The 15,700-nt window shown below is 40.3% G+C and overlaps 1 protein-coding gene across 4 annotated transcripts in view; it reads right to left on the minus strand.

Annotated features, from left to right (window-relative positions):
• Positions 1 to 3,363: 3,363 nt before the first annotated feature.
• lrfn1 (leucine rich repeat and fibronectin type III domain containing 1) overlaps positions 3,364 to 15,700 on the minus strand; it is a 132,125-nt gene continuing 119,788 nt past the window's right edge. For all 4 annotated transcript variants that reach the window (XM_063494087.1, XM_063494088.1, XM_063494089.1 and 1 more), the window contains 2 exons: positions 8,644 to 10,039; positions 3,364 to 5,273 (listed from right to left, as the gene is read on the minus strand). In XM_063494087.1, the coding sequence (XP_063350157.1) occupies positions 4,373 to 5,273; positions 8,644 to 10,019 (2,277 nt within the window). In that variant the 5' untranslated portion in view covers positions 10,020 to 10,039 and the 3' untranslated portion in view covers positions 3,364 to 4,372. The remainder of the gene's footprint in view (positions 5,274 to 8,643; positions 10,040 to 15,700) is intronic.

Here is a 15,700-nt window from a genome sequence, read left to right on the forward strand (position 1 = left end):
ACCTCCTTTCATTGCACTGAACGCTGGCATCGTCGTTTATTCTGAATCATTCCCACATGCACCATTTTGCTGTAATAAATACTCATTAGATAAACAATTCGCTGCTGAAAATAGTCCCCAACATATATACTGCTTCCTCTGGTTTCAGTAACATTAGCAAAAACTCCACAGATGAATTGTTCTCAGAAAACGATTTACCGTTTTTAAAAAATGAAAATAAATTTTCATTATACAAGAGCTACAGATAAAGCAATAGAGGTTGTTGCCATGGGATCTGTAACAACAGCCTTAAATTAGGAAATTATTCTTTAACTTGAAGGCACGTGCATGCACGTACGCTGAATCTAAGCAGACTGCAGTATAAAGGTAAGCACAACCATTGCTCTGTAGATAATGTGCAACATGTTTGAAGCCCAAAACAGAAAAATAATGAGATGGCAGTGTAAAAGTAGATGGCTTCTGTTAATAATTCATACTTCAATACTTTGAAATAGCCGCTGGCGTATATATATAAAAAAAATTATTGCATTTCCGATGAAGAGGTCTTGTGATTCTCTTGATTTGTTGAGTTGTTTGTCAGGAGAAAAACAGGGTGGCTTGGTCTCCATGGACTAACATGGATCAAAGACCTCGCCACAGTCCTGTTGTTTTTTTATGATGCCAAAGACAGATTTTCATACACTACTGCTCATGATCAAAGTGAATAAGTCTAGTGTTTTGTAGAGCTACTTTTTGACTGCTATAGAAGTCTTGTCTGTGATACTGTTGAACACAGATTGTCCTGTGTGGTCTTATTGTTTCTGTAACGTTAACACGGCACCTGAATGTAAAAGAAAAATGCAAAGATTAAAAAAAGGACAACTCACTAATGCCGTACACAGCTGATACCACTTTCATACATCACTCCTGAAAACCACCGTTCTACCCATATCAACACCAGTCTCTGTCCAGACTGGTAAGAAAGAGTAAGCCTGTGCCATCTGTGTATTTATAGATAATCTGATGCCAAGGGAAGTGTTGGTAAACCGTTTTGAAAGTGTGTGTACTGGAAAAGCCTGAAGCACTTCGCTGAGTCTGTGTCAATAGGCTAAGTGTTCTCTCTAAGCAGCAGAGAGTGAGCTGTGTTCGGCTTGGCTGCAACTGCCTGAATCTTGGAAATGGAAGAAAGCAAGTGAAATTCAGCAAGTCAAATCAGTTTTGACGGCGGTTTTTAAACACGTTGCCACGGTTTATAAGCATTTTGGCAAAAGGGCAGAATCCAAAAATGACTGTCTATTACAGCCGAACCTTTATATAAAGGTTAAGACAACAATCTGTTTTTAGAAAGGGGGAAAAAAGCTTGTTTTTGCTATTATCATTGTAATAATTATAGAAATTAATGTCAACCCTACATTTCTTTTTCTTTTTTTTAAGCCAAATTTGTGCTGCTGCATGTTACTGCAGACCTCTGGATGGGTTTAGTGTTTTGAAAATGATCAAAACCCTTGTGAAAACCTTTTAATTCATGCGAGTGGCATAATTCTAGATAGGACAAAGCTATTCTGTTAGTCCACTCCGGTCCAGAGATATCTTTATTGCCCCGATCCCCTGAACATGTACAAACAGTGGAGGCATAGCACTGAAAAAAGGACAGGGACGAAAATAAGCATTTAGTTAAAACCACAAGTGCAGTTTCACAAGAGCACTAAATTATGCTTAGATTGGACTTTTCAAAAACACATATTGGTTTGAAAACGGAATGTGGAAACTATTAAATAAAAATAAACCTGGATCAAGTCTTGGTCTTTTTTGCAGTTATTCAGAACTGCTGATGAGAAACAACCCACCCCCCTGGTGTTCACAAGTTTGACTGTCCAGGCCAATTTTTTAAAGGCAGTGTGATGTCTCAGCCTCATCCTCCTACCTAAGCAGATTTTTGTGGCGAATAGTGGTTACAGATATGAGCACACACACAAACACTTCTGTTTGGAGAGCCGGCCGGCCTCGCAGCTCCAGACCGTTAAGCATCAGTAGTTACTGTAATAAGGAGATGGATTCAGCTCAAAAGGTTTGCGCACGACAAACTGACAGCTGAGCATTTACACCCCAAAAGTTAAATCCCCCTTCTTGAAGCTATGTAAAATGTGAATGTTTGCGCTGTAAATTGGTTAAGTGTGATGAGGAAGGATGAAGGGATGACCTCGTTCTCGGATTCAATCCTCTCCGTCACCGAGGATGCAAATAGGAGACTCGGGAGGATTGGAAAAACCCCCAGTGCGACTTATCTTTCTGCTCCATGTTTTATCTCTCTGCTGTCCACGCAGCTCGGTTTCATCTCAGCCTGTTCTGAGTAGCTGTAATCAGAGGGAGAGGGTGTTTACCATTTCAACAAGCAAATACCCCTCATCTGCTCTGATCATATCTTTTCCTGTTCCGATCTTTTTTTTTTCTTTTAGCAACACTTGAATTCGCCTGCTGTATCATGCATTTGTATGCACTACATAAACAACTGGTTTAAAATACAATATATTGCCGTTGTAAGCAGATGTTTTGACATTTCAGGTGTTTGTATAAATTCTTGGCATATCTAAATTTTTAATGTAACAGTTAATTATTATTACATATTTCACAATGGCACTTGGGTAATAGAAAAATCCGCTGATGAATGAACATGTTTACCGGCAGTTTAAACCTGCCCGAGTGATTATTTTTATGTGTATAAACACTTAATGAATTTTTAATAACTCAATTTGAGGATTTGTTAAACATATTTCATTAAATATGACTATAGCCTACTGCTGTCTTATTTTGTGTTACTGATTTTATGTTTCCACACCAGCTATAGATGCTGATAATTACATTAACAAGCACTTAAAAGCGTCCTGATAACTGCTCACAACTGCATTATAATGATTTATTAAGTGATACGTACAGTACTGCTTTTACATGTTTGAAAGTAAATTCCCCTCCTGCTGTTTAATATATAAGTTAAAAACAGGATGCTACACAGGCCATGTCCAAATGGTTATTAATATATCCTCACTGCAGTATGCAATTAATTAGGAACCTTGCAGAGCTTTGTTTCCCCCTAGTGGCACACCTCAGATCTTACACCCTTGATAATAACAGCTGGCTGCATTTGAATTCAGCACCACGTCCAGTTATCGTGTCCCCTCCTCGTCCCACTACCACTCTGCTCAGTGGTCATAGAGGAGCTTTCACAGAAGCCTTATAAATAGCACAGAGAAATCAAATATTTATCATCTGAATTTGTGTGTCCCTTCCTGCAGTGGACAGACACGCACACGCACGCGCACACACACACACACGCCCTCCTACTGCTGCAGCACAAGAAGGAAACGCCACTGATACAGTTAACCCACACAAAAAAATTTAATACCCTTCGTGAGGGAGTAGATGGTCCAAACCTTGACATACTAAATAGGGAGAGGTGCGATGACACAGGTTTTTAATGTAAAAACTTGCAGCCAACACCCAAATGCTTTGTAAAAAGTCATGTGACATATGACTTACTTACTTACATAGTTAGTACACATACACCAATGTTTTAATATACTTATATATGTCTTTTTTGTTTGTTGTCTTTTATCTAGACCAGCCAGATACAGTACCCATTAATATACAGTCACATCTGCAACAATACCGATTTTAATATCATACAGTCCGACCGTCAGAGAGGAATCCATGGCAGGTTTCCAGGTCCATCTTCTCTATGCAAACACATAAGAAATCAGCCTTTGTAAAATTCCGCTCTCTTTTAATAATCATTATTGTATAGACTGGTGGTGATACTTGTCCTTGTATCTCGTGTCTTCTGTGCAAAAGTTTTTTTTTTGTTGGTTTTTTTAATTTTATGAACCCAAAACATGATTGACATAACAGGATACCTGGCTGTTCACTTTACAGTTATGATGAAGTTTTTTTTCTTTCTTATTTTTTTTTATTTTTTTTTTTACAATTAAACAGTTACATCCTAACGCCACACCCCCTTGGCATATCACAGAAAAAGGAGAAAATTAAAAATCCAACACAATGCTTCCCGTTCTCAGTATTGGAAAGCAGTGGTAGAGAGGACGGTTTATGACTACAGTGAGCAGCATCCTCCATTCGTACATTTTTTTTTTTAGAATAAGGCACTGCTGCATAAAGAAAGGACATGGCCAACAGACTTCTGTGGGAGCATGACGGGGAGGCAGGATGAGCGAGACCGTGTTCTTCTCCAGCAACTCGCAGAAAGCTCGTCTCAGTATGTGTGCTTGTGTTTATCTCTTGCTGTGTGCTGGGAAAGTGTGTCATATGGCATGTAGACATATTCGTGTTTTTACATGTGTGTGTTTGTATGTGGCTGAGCCATTTCTTTTGGCTACACTACTCAGACTGTGCTCTCTAGCATCCACTCAGTGCTGCTGAATGTAACTCTCCTGTTGGCGAGCGGCGAGGACTCCATGTTGAGCTGGTTGGTGGATTTGTGCCACCTCGTCCTCGCTCTGCGTGGGTAACTATGACTCTGAAAAATGGAGTAATCCCCACCGTCAAACGAGAATCTGTGCCTAGTTCGTGCTAGCTCGTTAGGGAGCAACCCCATGTTGGCCAGGGTACTCTTCTTGTCCTTGAGCCTGGGAGCCTCCTTGGTGCCAGCATTGGGGCCTATGAGACACAGGGACATGGTGGAGCCTGTCAGGCTATTGTCCATCTGCGTGTCGTCAGATGGGGGACCAGAGCGCTCTCCATCCAGGCTGGTTCTTCTCTTCATCTTGTCTACAGTCATGGGAGGCAGCTCCACCTCCAGTATGGCAGTTGTGGCTGCTGAATCCTCCTTTTTCTCACCGTCCACCCTCAGCACCAGTGCCATGCACTCTTTGGGTGCTAGTGCTTCATGCTGGCCTTCGTCAGAAGGTTGCTTGGAGGCAGAACGCTGGAGCCGGTGCTGGCTGCCATTGGTCTGGGAGTGCATGCTACAGCTGACCTTGGTCTTGCTGTCCTCCGGGCTGCTGTAGGCCTTGTAACGAATCATCAGGATGATGATGAACACTAACACCGAAGCAACAATTATACCACCAATAATGATGATCATAGTGCCTCCCAGGAACTGGCTGTGCATGAAACGGCACTGGCTGACCTCACTGGCTGTGTGGAACTGTACGCAGCCGACCACACGGGTAGCTGTTAATGAAGTGATGCCGTCATCGTAAACCGCCAGCACACAAAGGTCGTATTCCCGTCCTGCAGCCAGATCATTGATTAAGAAGTTCTTGCTGGTAGATGGGATCATTCTGCGGAGAAAAGAAACAGCGCAGTGGTGAAGATGTGGAGGAGTAATCTTAAGAATTACAACACCCACATGCACTGATTTACACAAGGTGTATTAAATCACACAGAGGTGTCAGTTCTGCATCAGAATAAGGTAACAGTGCCATTACCACTAACTTTAAATATCACTCTGGTAGACAAACATAAAAAACATCACACTTCAATACAGGTGACTTCTAAGTGCATATGTTGTATTATATTGTAAAAAGGCTGTGAGAAGTTGCTCGATTTGGTTTGTGTCTAACAAAGTGACAGCGAAGGTGATAAAAAAGGCAGGAGAGGCTCACTGTCTCGAGTATATCCCACAACAGCTGCAAGCTGGAGGACAAGTGACGCATGATGTGAAGACAGTTTGGATGTGTGAATACCTAAGGTCACAGTTTGTTGGCAACTGTAAGATTACACGGCTCTAAGTACGAAGGAGAAAGGCATTGTCTTCAGGTCAACATTGGCGTTAATATAATTAGAAGCTTGTTCCTTTTCCCTAAGGGAAGACTTTGATGGTTATCATTTGTAGGTAATAATGTACCACCTAAAGACAAAACAACACTCAGCTCCATGCTAAAACGGGATGAGAAAATTATACAGGAGAGCAACTCATTATATCTGATAAAACCTAGAAAAGAAAGAAAGAAAGAAAGAAAGTCAACCACTATTATTAACTTACTCTGTGAATACAAAAATCCTGGGATGCTTTTCAGTAAAATAGATTCAGTTAATTTGTGTCACGTTTTGCATAATAAACACGTGAAACTTCAGATCCTCATACTTTAACAGTGTTTGCAAATGGTAATTTTTATCCATTATTCTAAAGAGTAAGCTCATCCAGTGTAACCATGCAAAATGTTTTAATTGCTGCAACTTTTTTATATTAATTTTTTAAACTAGTGGTATTTGGGAATTTTATCAGAATTCTGAAAAAATGATGAATCGTCCAAGAAATCTTAACGCTACAATGCTGAAACGTGGAAAACTTCTCCATGTACTGGTGCTTTATGCTTGAAATAATATCAAGACCATCTGTAAGTAATAGTGATTCTCAAACAACTATTTTTATAGTTTACTTCAAATTTCAAACACTTTGTTGGAAGATAACAGGGTAGATTTCCTCAAGTGCTGTTCTGTCCTGGGATTCCTTACAAAAAAGATAGAACTCCAAACTGAGTGTAAGGAGCTTGGAAAGAAAAGTGTCTGGACTTCTCTAAGTTTCCTTGAAGATGTTTCACCTCTCATCCGAGAAGCTTCTTCAGTTGTAAGAGCAGTTGGTGGAGGTTCCCAGGTTTTAAGCCCTACGGGAGTGTCCCCAAGAGGGTCATGGACCCTCTATCCTCTACGTCTATGATCCTCTACCTAATCACACAAGCCAAGGTGTGAAAATGGGTGTGGGTCACAATCAGCCAAGGTTTCGGGTGAACCCATTGTGAAACCTAATCCCACCCTATCATGTGATTTACTGAGGTTAAATGGCCCAGGATGTGAGTGGGTGATAAGGCGTCTGGGAAGGGATCTTTCCAAGCTCCTTAGACTACAATGACCTGGATGACTGAGAACCTTCAAAGACAACTCCAAACTGTTGACCATGAACATTATCCACATGTTCAATTTGAGATATCATGAATAATTTTTCTGTAATTAGTAAAATCTTGTTTGCAAACGCCTATTGTTGCTAGACATACTTTCCATACTCTTCCTGGTCTTTCACATGAGCTCTTCATAAAACAGGGGGCAGAGAGGATTTGTGACTTCATGCATAATTTTTCTTTTTGTGGATGGGTTCAAACCACCTCAAACTAATAGACCAAAACAAACTCATTCATTGCAATTACTCCCCTGTACACAAAGCCATCTTGCTGATATCATTTATGATAATTGGCCACAATATCTCACAAACTGTCTGTGCTACAAAATAGAAACTTGGCAGAAAGCTGAATTTTTCACATTTTCAAAAAAACTGCTTTGATGGCATCACCACATGGTTAGTTACAAAGGGTAATCCTGCATAACCCACATGTACACACAAGATTTCGATTCCAAGTTGCTCAGCTAGTTAAGTCTTAAGGCAGCTGCTAGTTTCAGCAGCTACAAACAAGCTGCAAAAGATTTTAGCAGTTACATTTTTATTTCAGTATCATATATCTAACACTTGTCATCTATACTCCAAACTCTGCAAAATTATTACATATACAACTGAGAAGTGTTAAATAAGTATCCCCCTGAAACCCACAGGTGGATTCTGGGGTGATGGATGGATGTAGCAGCAGCTGCAATTTATCTTATACTTTATAATGTAACTCACTGTTAACAATTTGCCTGCGCTGACAATGTTCTTTGTGTAACCAAGACACAACAAAAGCAAATGCAATAAAGTTTGAAATCATTTTCATATTTCATACACTCCACTTCATTCTGTTTACAGTTACCAGCTAATTATTTTTCACTTTAGATACAAAACAATATGAGTATCTAAAATATGATACACTGTTATAGACTTATGGATCTAAAAGTTTAGGCAGGGGTAATAACTAGCTCTATTTCAACTTTCTATAACATCTAAATATGCCATCACATGTTATCACATCAGCTATGAGGTCAATAATGATATGAATAATATATAAACCGCTGACTTCTCTCATTTTTGGCTCATAAAAACAGCATAAAATCCCAAACTGCTTACAATGTGTTGAGCAAAAACATATTAATCTTCTCATGACACCTCAGATGTATGTTGTTACTGTGGGCAGCCCTGAGGACTTTCATCTGTAAACAAATATTTTTTGTAGTGCTCGTACTGGTACTTTTAACTTACAGTAAGTAAATGATCTGACTCCTTCTTCCACCGCTATAACCAAGCCTATCATTAGACAACCACATGTAATCACACTCTGTGTTGCAACCAATTAATGCAGACACTTGCTAATGAAACAAACAGTTACATGCAGTGAAATAGTTAGCCTCAGTGTTATTGTTGTTGTCATATTATGTTTTAATGATGCTGAAAAGACTATTTAGTCCTTTAGGGTGCTGGACTCATAAGCGGTTCAGCTGCTTGAGTGCTCTGTCATAATGTAACAAGTAATTACTGAAAATATAAATATCTTAAGTGTACTGTACAATTTCAGCACAGTAAAATTTTCATTTATGTATAACTCTCTCTCCTGACTGCACTAGAGGAGTTGCTTGTTTTTGGACACACTTAATCATTTTGCTTCCCTGGGACATGTCAATCTCCCATAATGGACAGCTGTGTCATTCAGCAGATGGTCAATCCAGATGTCTCACCTTTCCTCATATCCCTATCTACCCTCGTTCATCCATCCCGGCTTCATAGCTTACCTGTACACCAAAGTATCATCTGCCGTGCTGTTGTACTGAATCTGGTACATTCTGATGCCGGGGATATGGCGCTCAGATGGCCAGCGGATCACAGCGGAGGAGGAGGTCAGTTCAGTGACCATCACCCTTCTGTCCTGCTTGTCATAGCCCTTGGTGTCATTGCCAGATTTGGAGGAGGTGGTGATGTCTGAGAGTCCAGGGTCCTCACGCATGTGGCCTGTGTTGTTAACAAACAAGGGTAAGGGGATCATGTTGATCTCAACAGCAGCTGTAGCGATGCCTGCGGCATTGGATGCCACACAATTAAATGACCCACTGTCCTTCAGTGTGGTGATGAGAATATCAAGGGTGCCATTATCATACAAGACGGTGCGGGAATTGTTATGCACCAGCTTGCCGTCTGGTGACCGCCAGTGAATATCTGGTTCCGGATCACCCACAGCTTTGCATTTAAGAGTCACTCCTTGCCCTTCCATCACAAAAGGCTTACTGGTAAGATGTTTGGTGATTAGCGGTGGCTCACAGATAAACTCCTCCTCTTGAATAGACCAGAAGTATTTGTCCATGAGGTGCTCTGGGGAGGCACAGGTCTCCAAGTCATCCTCTCTTGTTAGCCTGCGCAGCCACAGCAGCTCACAGTTACAGTGTAGGGGGTTTCCCCCAAAACTCACGGTCAGAGTAGACGAGCTGGAGCCCTTGGCATCAGACAGTACCTCAGCGTGCTGGAACAGGCTGTCTGGCGGCAACTTCTGCAGCCTGTTAGAGGTCATGTCCAGGCGGACTAGCTTAGTGAGCAGTGTAAAGGTCCCTGCTCCAATGTGGTCAATTAGGTTGTGGTCCAGTGTGAGGGTGTTAATGTTGGTCATTTTGGCTATAGCTTCCCAGGGAAGGGTGCGCAGGTTGTTATTGGAAAGATCCAAGTCCTCTATTGTGGAAACAAACTCATCAAATGAGGTGGGGGCCACCTGGTGGATCTGGTTGTTTCCGAGGATGAGGTGCCGCAGGTTGACGAGGCCTTTAAAGTGGTCGCTTTTTATAGCACTGAGACGGTTTCCATCCATGTGGAGCGCCCGCAAGGCTCGCAGGCCGAGAAAGGCATGGGGTGTGATCTGACTGATGGTGTTGCGGGACAAAGTGAGGTGGACTAAACTAGTCATGTTGTAAAAGTCTTTCCTGCGGATGATGGTGATAAAGTTGTCAGTGAGTCGCAGTTCGACAGTCTTGCGGTCGATGGTGGGGGGCACGAACAACAGACCGGTTTTAGCACAGAGCAGAGTCAGAGTAGGGGAGAGGTGCTGGCAGATGCAGCGGCCGGGGCAGCTGTATCCCTTCACCAGGGCTGCAGACAGCAACATGCAAAGAACCAGCCGCTCCATTGTTGATCGGTTTCCAGATCCTGTGTGTGAGATAGACAAAGGGAAACAGGGGAAACAGAGTCAAAAAAGCAGAAATCTTTGAATGAATAAATAGTACCAGGCTTTATGAGAGCCTGCTGCAAAAAACCCAGAGTCTGACCAAGGTTGCTGAGACTGCCAGCAAGGTATCAATCACAAAATGAAATGGAGCTTTTCTGAAATAATGGCACCTGGGATGATGAAAGGCTGCGCCAACCCTGTCAGAAGCCCATGTCTCTGGAGCTTTTTAATGGAAATAACAGAATGGGTTTTTTTGTGCCACCAGGCTGCATCACCACTGGGCCATATAATTTCCTGAATGATCACAGGGCAGTTTTCCTGTATTAGGTAACCATGCCATGTACATGGCCATCATGGAACAAGGCTTGTGTGTTTTTCTTGCTCTGAATTCCACATCAGGGAGGAGAATTAAAGGTAGAAAGGGCGCTTGTCAAGAGTACTCAATGATTTCTGTAACCTTTTCATACTCTCTGCCTCTGAGATGTACAACAAAATTAGACAGAAACCTGTCATGTAAATTTTGGCAAGGAAAAATAAAACTGGAAATAGTAGAAATGCGGCCTGTTTTCAAGTTCATCCGATGGAAACATTATTGAGTGATTCCCAGGTTTTGAGGATGTTCAGATTCTCTGATTCCCATTTAGAAATATTGATTTCAGTCTTTGAGAGAACACGCCTGTGGTGACAGGAGTAAAAAGAAGTCCTCGACAGTAATAACCATAAAAACCCCACTGGAGCACACTAGCTACGTGCTGATGTTATATTTCCAGTGGTTTTACCCTTTTTGGCATTCATCTTGACTACTAATACCTTGTGTTTCACTGTTGATGAGAGCCTTTTAATGCTGCTAAAGTAGAGGGATGGCAACTCACTTTTCCCAGCAAGGTTTAGAGATTGACACAAGGGTTACTGCAACCCAGCACTCTCCAAACCCACAGGGAAATGCTTCTTCCCAGCCAGATTCAGTGTGTCAATCAACAGCAATGTTTCTTTTTATTGGGTCCAGCATAATTATCTTAATTCATACTGAAAAAGCTGGCTGTGGATTTTAAACACAAATGATGTCTCTTTTTTCACAATTTGTGATGCTTTATCCAATTTGTCACAGCTAATTTTAGAGTCCCTTTTTCTACATTCCACTACGTTGAGGTGGTGCTGACGGCCTTAACACCACAGATTTTTGTTCCCCCATTGTGCCCAAAGCGAAAGCATCTAGTGCTTACAGAACAAACAACCCTAAATTAAATTTGATTCAAAATGCCTGCGGTGAAATTCACAGAATATTTTAAATGCCACATGTCAAATTTCATTTAAAAAAAGAAAGCAGAGTGTTCTTTCTCTACCTTTCAAGCTTTCCCTTACGCTTTACACAAACACTTCCTTTTGCTTAAAACCGATCAAACCTGATCTGATGAGAGTTATGTTCTGATAGTTCTATGTAAATACTGATAGGAGTAAGAAATTGTGTGTGCAATGATGTCTTTTTACATCAACCTGTGGCACACTAGCCAGACACCAGCGGACATTCTCAGTTGCTTTTCCTATTCGGTCTGTTGCACACGCACACAGACACACGCGCACAGATGCGCACTGCTGGCCGGGTGGCTGGCAACCGTCTGACAGCGAACACGGCACCTCGTTAACTATGAGAAAGTGCTGTCCAATCAGAGCACTCATTAAAATCTGGATTTGTGTGATGTCATTATCTGAGGAACAGTTTGAAGCACAAGTTCAAACCAGTGGGATAGTTTATCAAAGATAAACTGTTGATCAAATTAACCCAGCAGTGACAGCTGTGCTGCTACTTTAGACTACATTTCAGTAGACCAGTAGACTGTATTTAAGTGAGATACTAAACCAAGACCTTTGGTCCATTTGTGTTTACACCTCCTTTTCTCCTTGCTTCGACTCTGCAGGCGTAGTTGTTACCTCTAATTCTAAGACAGAGTCACTAAAGTACAGCACGCACACAGTTATTTTCTGCTATCTGTCACATTTATACTGAGGTTAGACCGCATTCCTGGAGAAAAAACACACGTACTCTGTGTGGACATTTCCAAGCCTTCAAGAGAGAATTTATTTAGTAATGTTCTTTTGTGCGACTCCCTCGTCTAAATTAATTCTCCAAATTTTCTCTTTTTTAGCACAGTGGGGAAAGCTGAAACTATGCAGTAGGCTACAACAGCGAACACCGTGTAAATTCTTATGTGGGAGCTTGTCACACTCGTTTGTTAAATTTCAATATAGTGGTGACCTTGCTTGATTGTGTTAGTATTCAGATGCTAACTAGGCCACAAAGCTCACAGTTTCTCAGAGGACCATCTGTGCCTGAGCACTTCCTGCCACACCGTCGAGGATACTCTATTGATCTTTCAGCATCTCAGGGAGGGGGAAAACTTTGTTGCCACGGCAACTCTGGTGTAGAATGTAGGTCTTTGAATTGCATTAAGATGATGTTAAGCTGCCCGATAAGCGAGGCTTCGATCTTAATGGTTGCCGCTAAGAAGGTTGGACGGGACGTGAACAGATGTATGAATGGCAACGTAAATTGAAAGAAAAGGGCAGCTCTGCCTCGCATTTCTATCTTTGGTTTATTGCTTAATAAAAGTGCCGGTCACCAAATCGATATGCAGACAGCAGCAGAGAGCACAAGGTGAACCGGAGTTTAGATTTGCTATGTCCAGCCATGATGCAATGCAACCTTTCACAAGGAATTAGCTAGCTGTGTTACTAACAAAAAGAAATTGAAGAGGCTATATTTTGAATTTGTAAAAGAAATTAAGGCTGCTGGACATCAAAACAAACAGAATAAAAAGAGAGAATGTTATGTGATAATATAAGCAGAAACACACACACACACACACACACACACACACACACACACACACACACACACACACACACACACACACACACACACAAAGAAAAACAGATTAAAATTATGAAGCTGTGAAACTACTTAGGTCATCCAGTGATTAGCAATGGGATAATTGAATAAACAGTTAACAAAAAAAGTGTATAGCTCTAAAAAAAGAAAAAAGAAAAAAAGAAGAGAAAATATACTTTTCAGTATAGATATAATCGACATTAAATACTACACGCTTTAAAAAAAGACAAAATTAGACCACTCCCATTGCCTAAAATCCAGAAATCGTCTAAAATCCATAAAAAATGCCTTGTCATTCACTGCCTTGGCCACAAATTTAAGCTACTGCATTTCTAAATGGCAGGATTGTGGAAAACCAATCAGAGATCCTAACAGGGAACTACATGAAATACAGATAAAATTTTATCCTGTGCTCAAAAATAACAATTTAAATGTATATCGAATACAGGAACCACTCAGAGAGCTTGGACAGCTCACTCACTGACCAGTATTTACTTTTAAGGAAATAATGCTGTATTTTGTATACATTAATTGTTTTTCTTTGTTCTTTTTTAAAAACATACCTTAAAAAGTTTAGTAATAAATATCAAGTTGAACATTTCTAATGACAAGTTTGGGTTTTTTTGTACAGGAACATTGTACACGTATTCAAAATGTTATGTAATTAAATGATTATAATCCATATACAAAGAGACTAGAATGTCCAAAATAATAACATGTGACTTTTTCTGACTTCCACTGATGGTAATGCAATGTTTAGAACCCCCATATATCATTCCCTATAGGCCTATATGTTGCCAATACAAACAATGTCAGTGAGAAATCTCTACAAAGCTTTATTATCACTTTGACCTTCAGATCTTTATATGGCACTTTCTATATGTTCACAATACACACCACACCAGTCTACTTATAAGACTTTTTGTCACTTTTTGACCAATAAATTTTAAGTTAACCCTGAAGACCTTGGTGGATGTAAGCCAAATTTGACTGGATTGTTAACACGACCCCACTCTACACCCCTACATACCAGAATTCACTCAAAACTTGAGAATGACACACGCTACTAAAAACACTACCTCCTTGGCAGAGGCAATAAATAATTTTGTTCTAATTTACATAAAATGTACAAGTTTTGTTTTAATCGTGACTGTGTTAAATTTTACATCTTAAAATACAGTGCACACCAGTTTTGAAGAAAATTCAGTACAGCCTAGTAGCCCTCCACACGGAGACTAATGACTGATGAATCATCTGTATTAGAGGTGTATTTGAGTGGGTGGTAAAAACAGGCATAAAAAACCCAACTTTATTTTAATGCTCGAGGATGTGTGAGATTACATTCTGCTTTGTTGATGACGCTCAAGCAGGAGGGACCTGTTTGCAACTTGTGTTGTTGCCAGCAGTGACAGCAGCTACCCAGGGAAGGCATTTCAGCATCAGGAAATCTGATGACTCCTCTAGGTGAAGATAAAGGGTTTTAATTTTATATCCTAAAATGCTTATGTAATGTTTTGGCAGTTAATTCTGGTATTTTCTGCTTCAGATTTCAATGTATATAAAGATCTAATTAAACTATGAGTTTATTCAGACGCATTATCAAACCACCAGTTTTCGCCTTTCATGTCGGTGGAGATGCTAATGACTGACCTTCAGTTAGGAATTATTGATGAGTGTTTTTAGGTTTCTTTTATCTTCTTGTATAAGCATATATTCTGGGTCTGGGGGTGGGTAACCTGTGTAGCAGTGAGAAATGTTCTTTGTGATGGTTGTTGCTTCTTCATCCTGCAAATCAGGATGAAGAAGCAACAACATAAATTAATTGTCTGTCTTGAATAAAGCATATTGAGATTCTACAGAGTGCATGTGGGCTGATTTTTCTCTTGCTGCTGGCACTACATTAAAGCAGATGGCAGCTGGGGTCGAATGGATTTGTCAGTTAATTGATTAGTCATCAAGTTTTTTGATCACTAAATTCTTTTTCTAAATTCAGTTATCAAATGATAATTATGAAAACTGTTTCCATCTTTCAAAAATAAGCAAAATGCAGTATATTTAGCAAACTTGTTACCGTTTCATGTGCATATGTAACTTTGTCCCTTGATTTTTTTTCTTCCTGTTGGCTGCAAACCATTTCACAACAATTTTATTGTCCCTATAAACCTTAATGTGTCATTTTGGACCTTTTATCAAATTCATATGCAGACTAAGCGTGCATATGAATTATGTTTTTGCATTTATTCTTCACTCTCAGCCTGTTAAACATCACCAGGGCTGCAGCTAAAAGACTAAAATCTGGTCATCAGTAAATCTAAATATTAATGTTACTGAAAATTAATCGTAATCTGTCAGATCCCCTCGTGTCCTGATGATTGAGTTATAATATTTATAATTCTGTGAACGGATATAGCCGGTTTTCCTTCCTGGCTTCAAATAGGCAACACTTTATAACTATAGTAGGTCTTTTACAGTTTTATCGACCAAAGCGCTTCAAGCGCACACACATTTATATAGCACATACACATTAACGCAGCACTTCTAATGCTATACTACTGCAGGGAGCTTTTTCTATTACCGACACTCACACCGCTGATTTGTCTGCGAAACTCTGTTGCTTTCAGCCTGTATTATATGTTTAACCTCTTCATATTTTTATAATATCATAGTTTAACCTTTCTTTGTAAAAGCAGTCACTCTACTGTCAGCCGACTTGTTCATGTTTCTGGCTGGTTATATACTGTCACTGTATGCATAG

This window comes from Pelmatolapia mariae, linkage group LG14 (assembly GCF_036321145.2).
Source record: "Pelmatolapia mariae isolate MD_Pm_ZW linkage group LG14, Pm_UMD_F_2, whole genome shotgun sequence".
Lineage (NCBI taxonomy): Eukaryota > Metazoa > Chordata > Actinopteri > Cichliformes > Cichlidae > Pelmatolapia > Pelmatolapia mariae.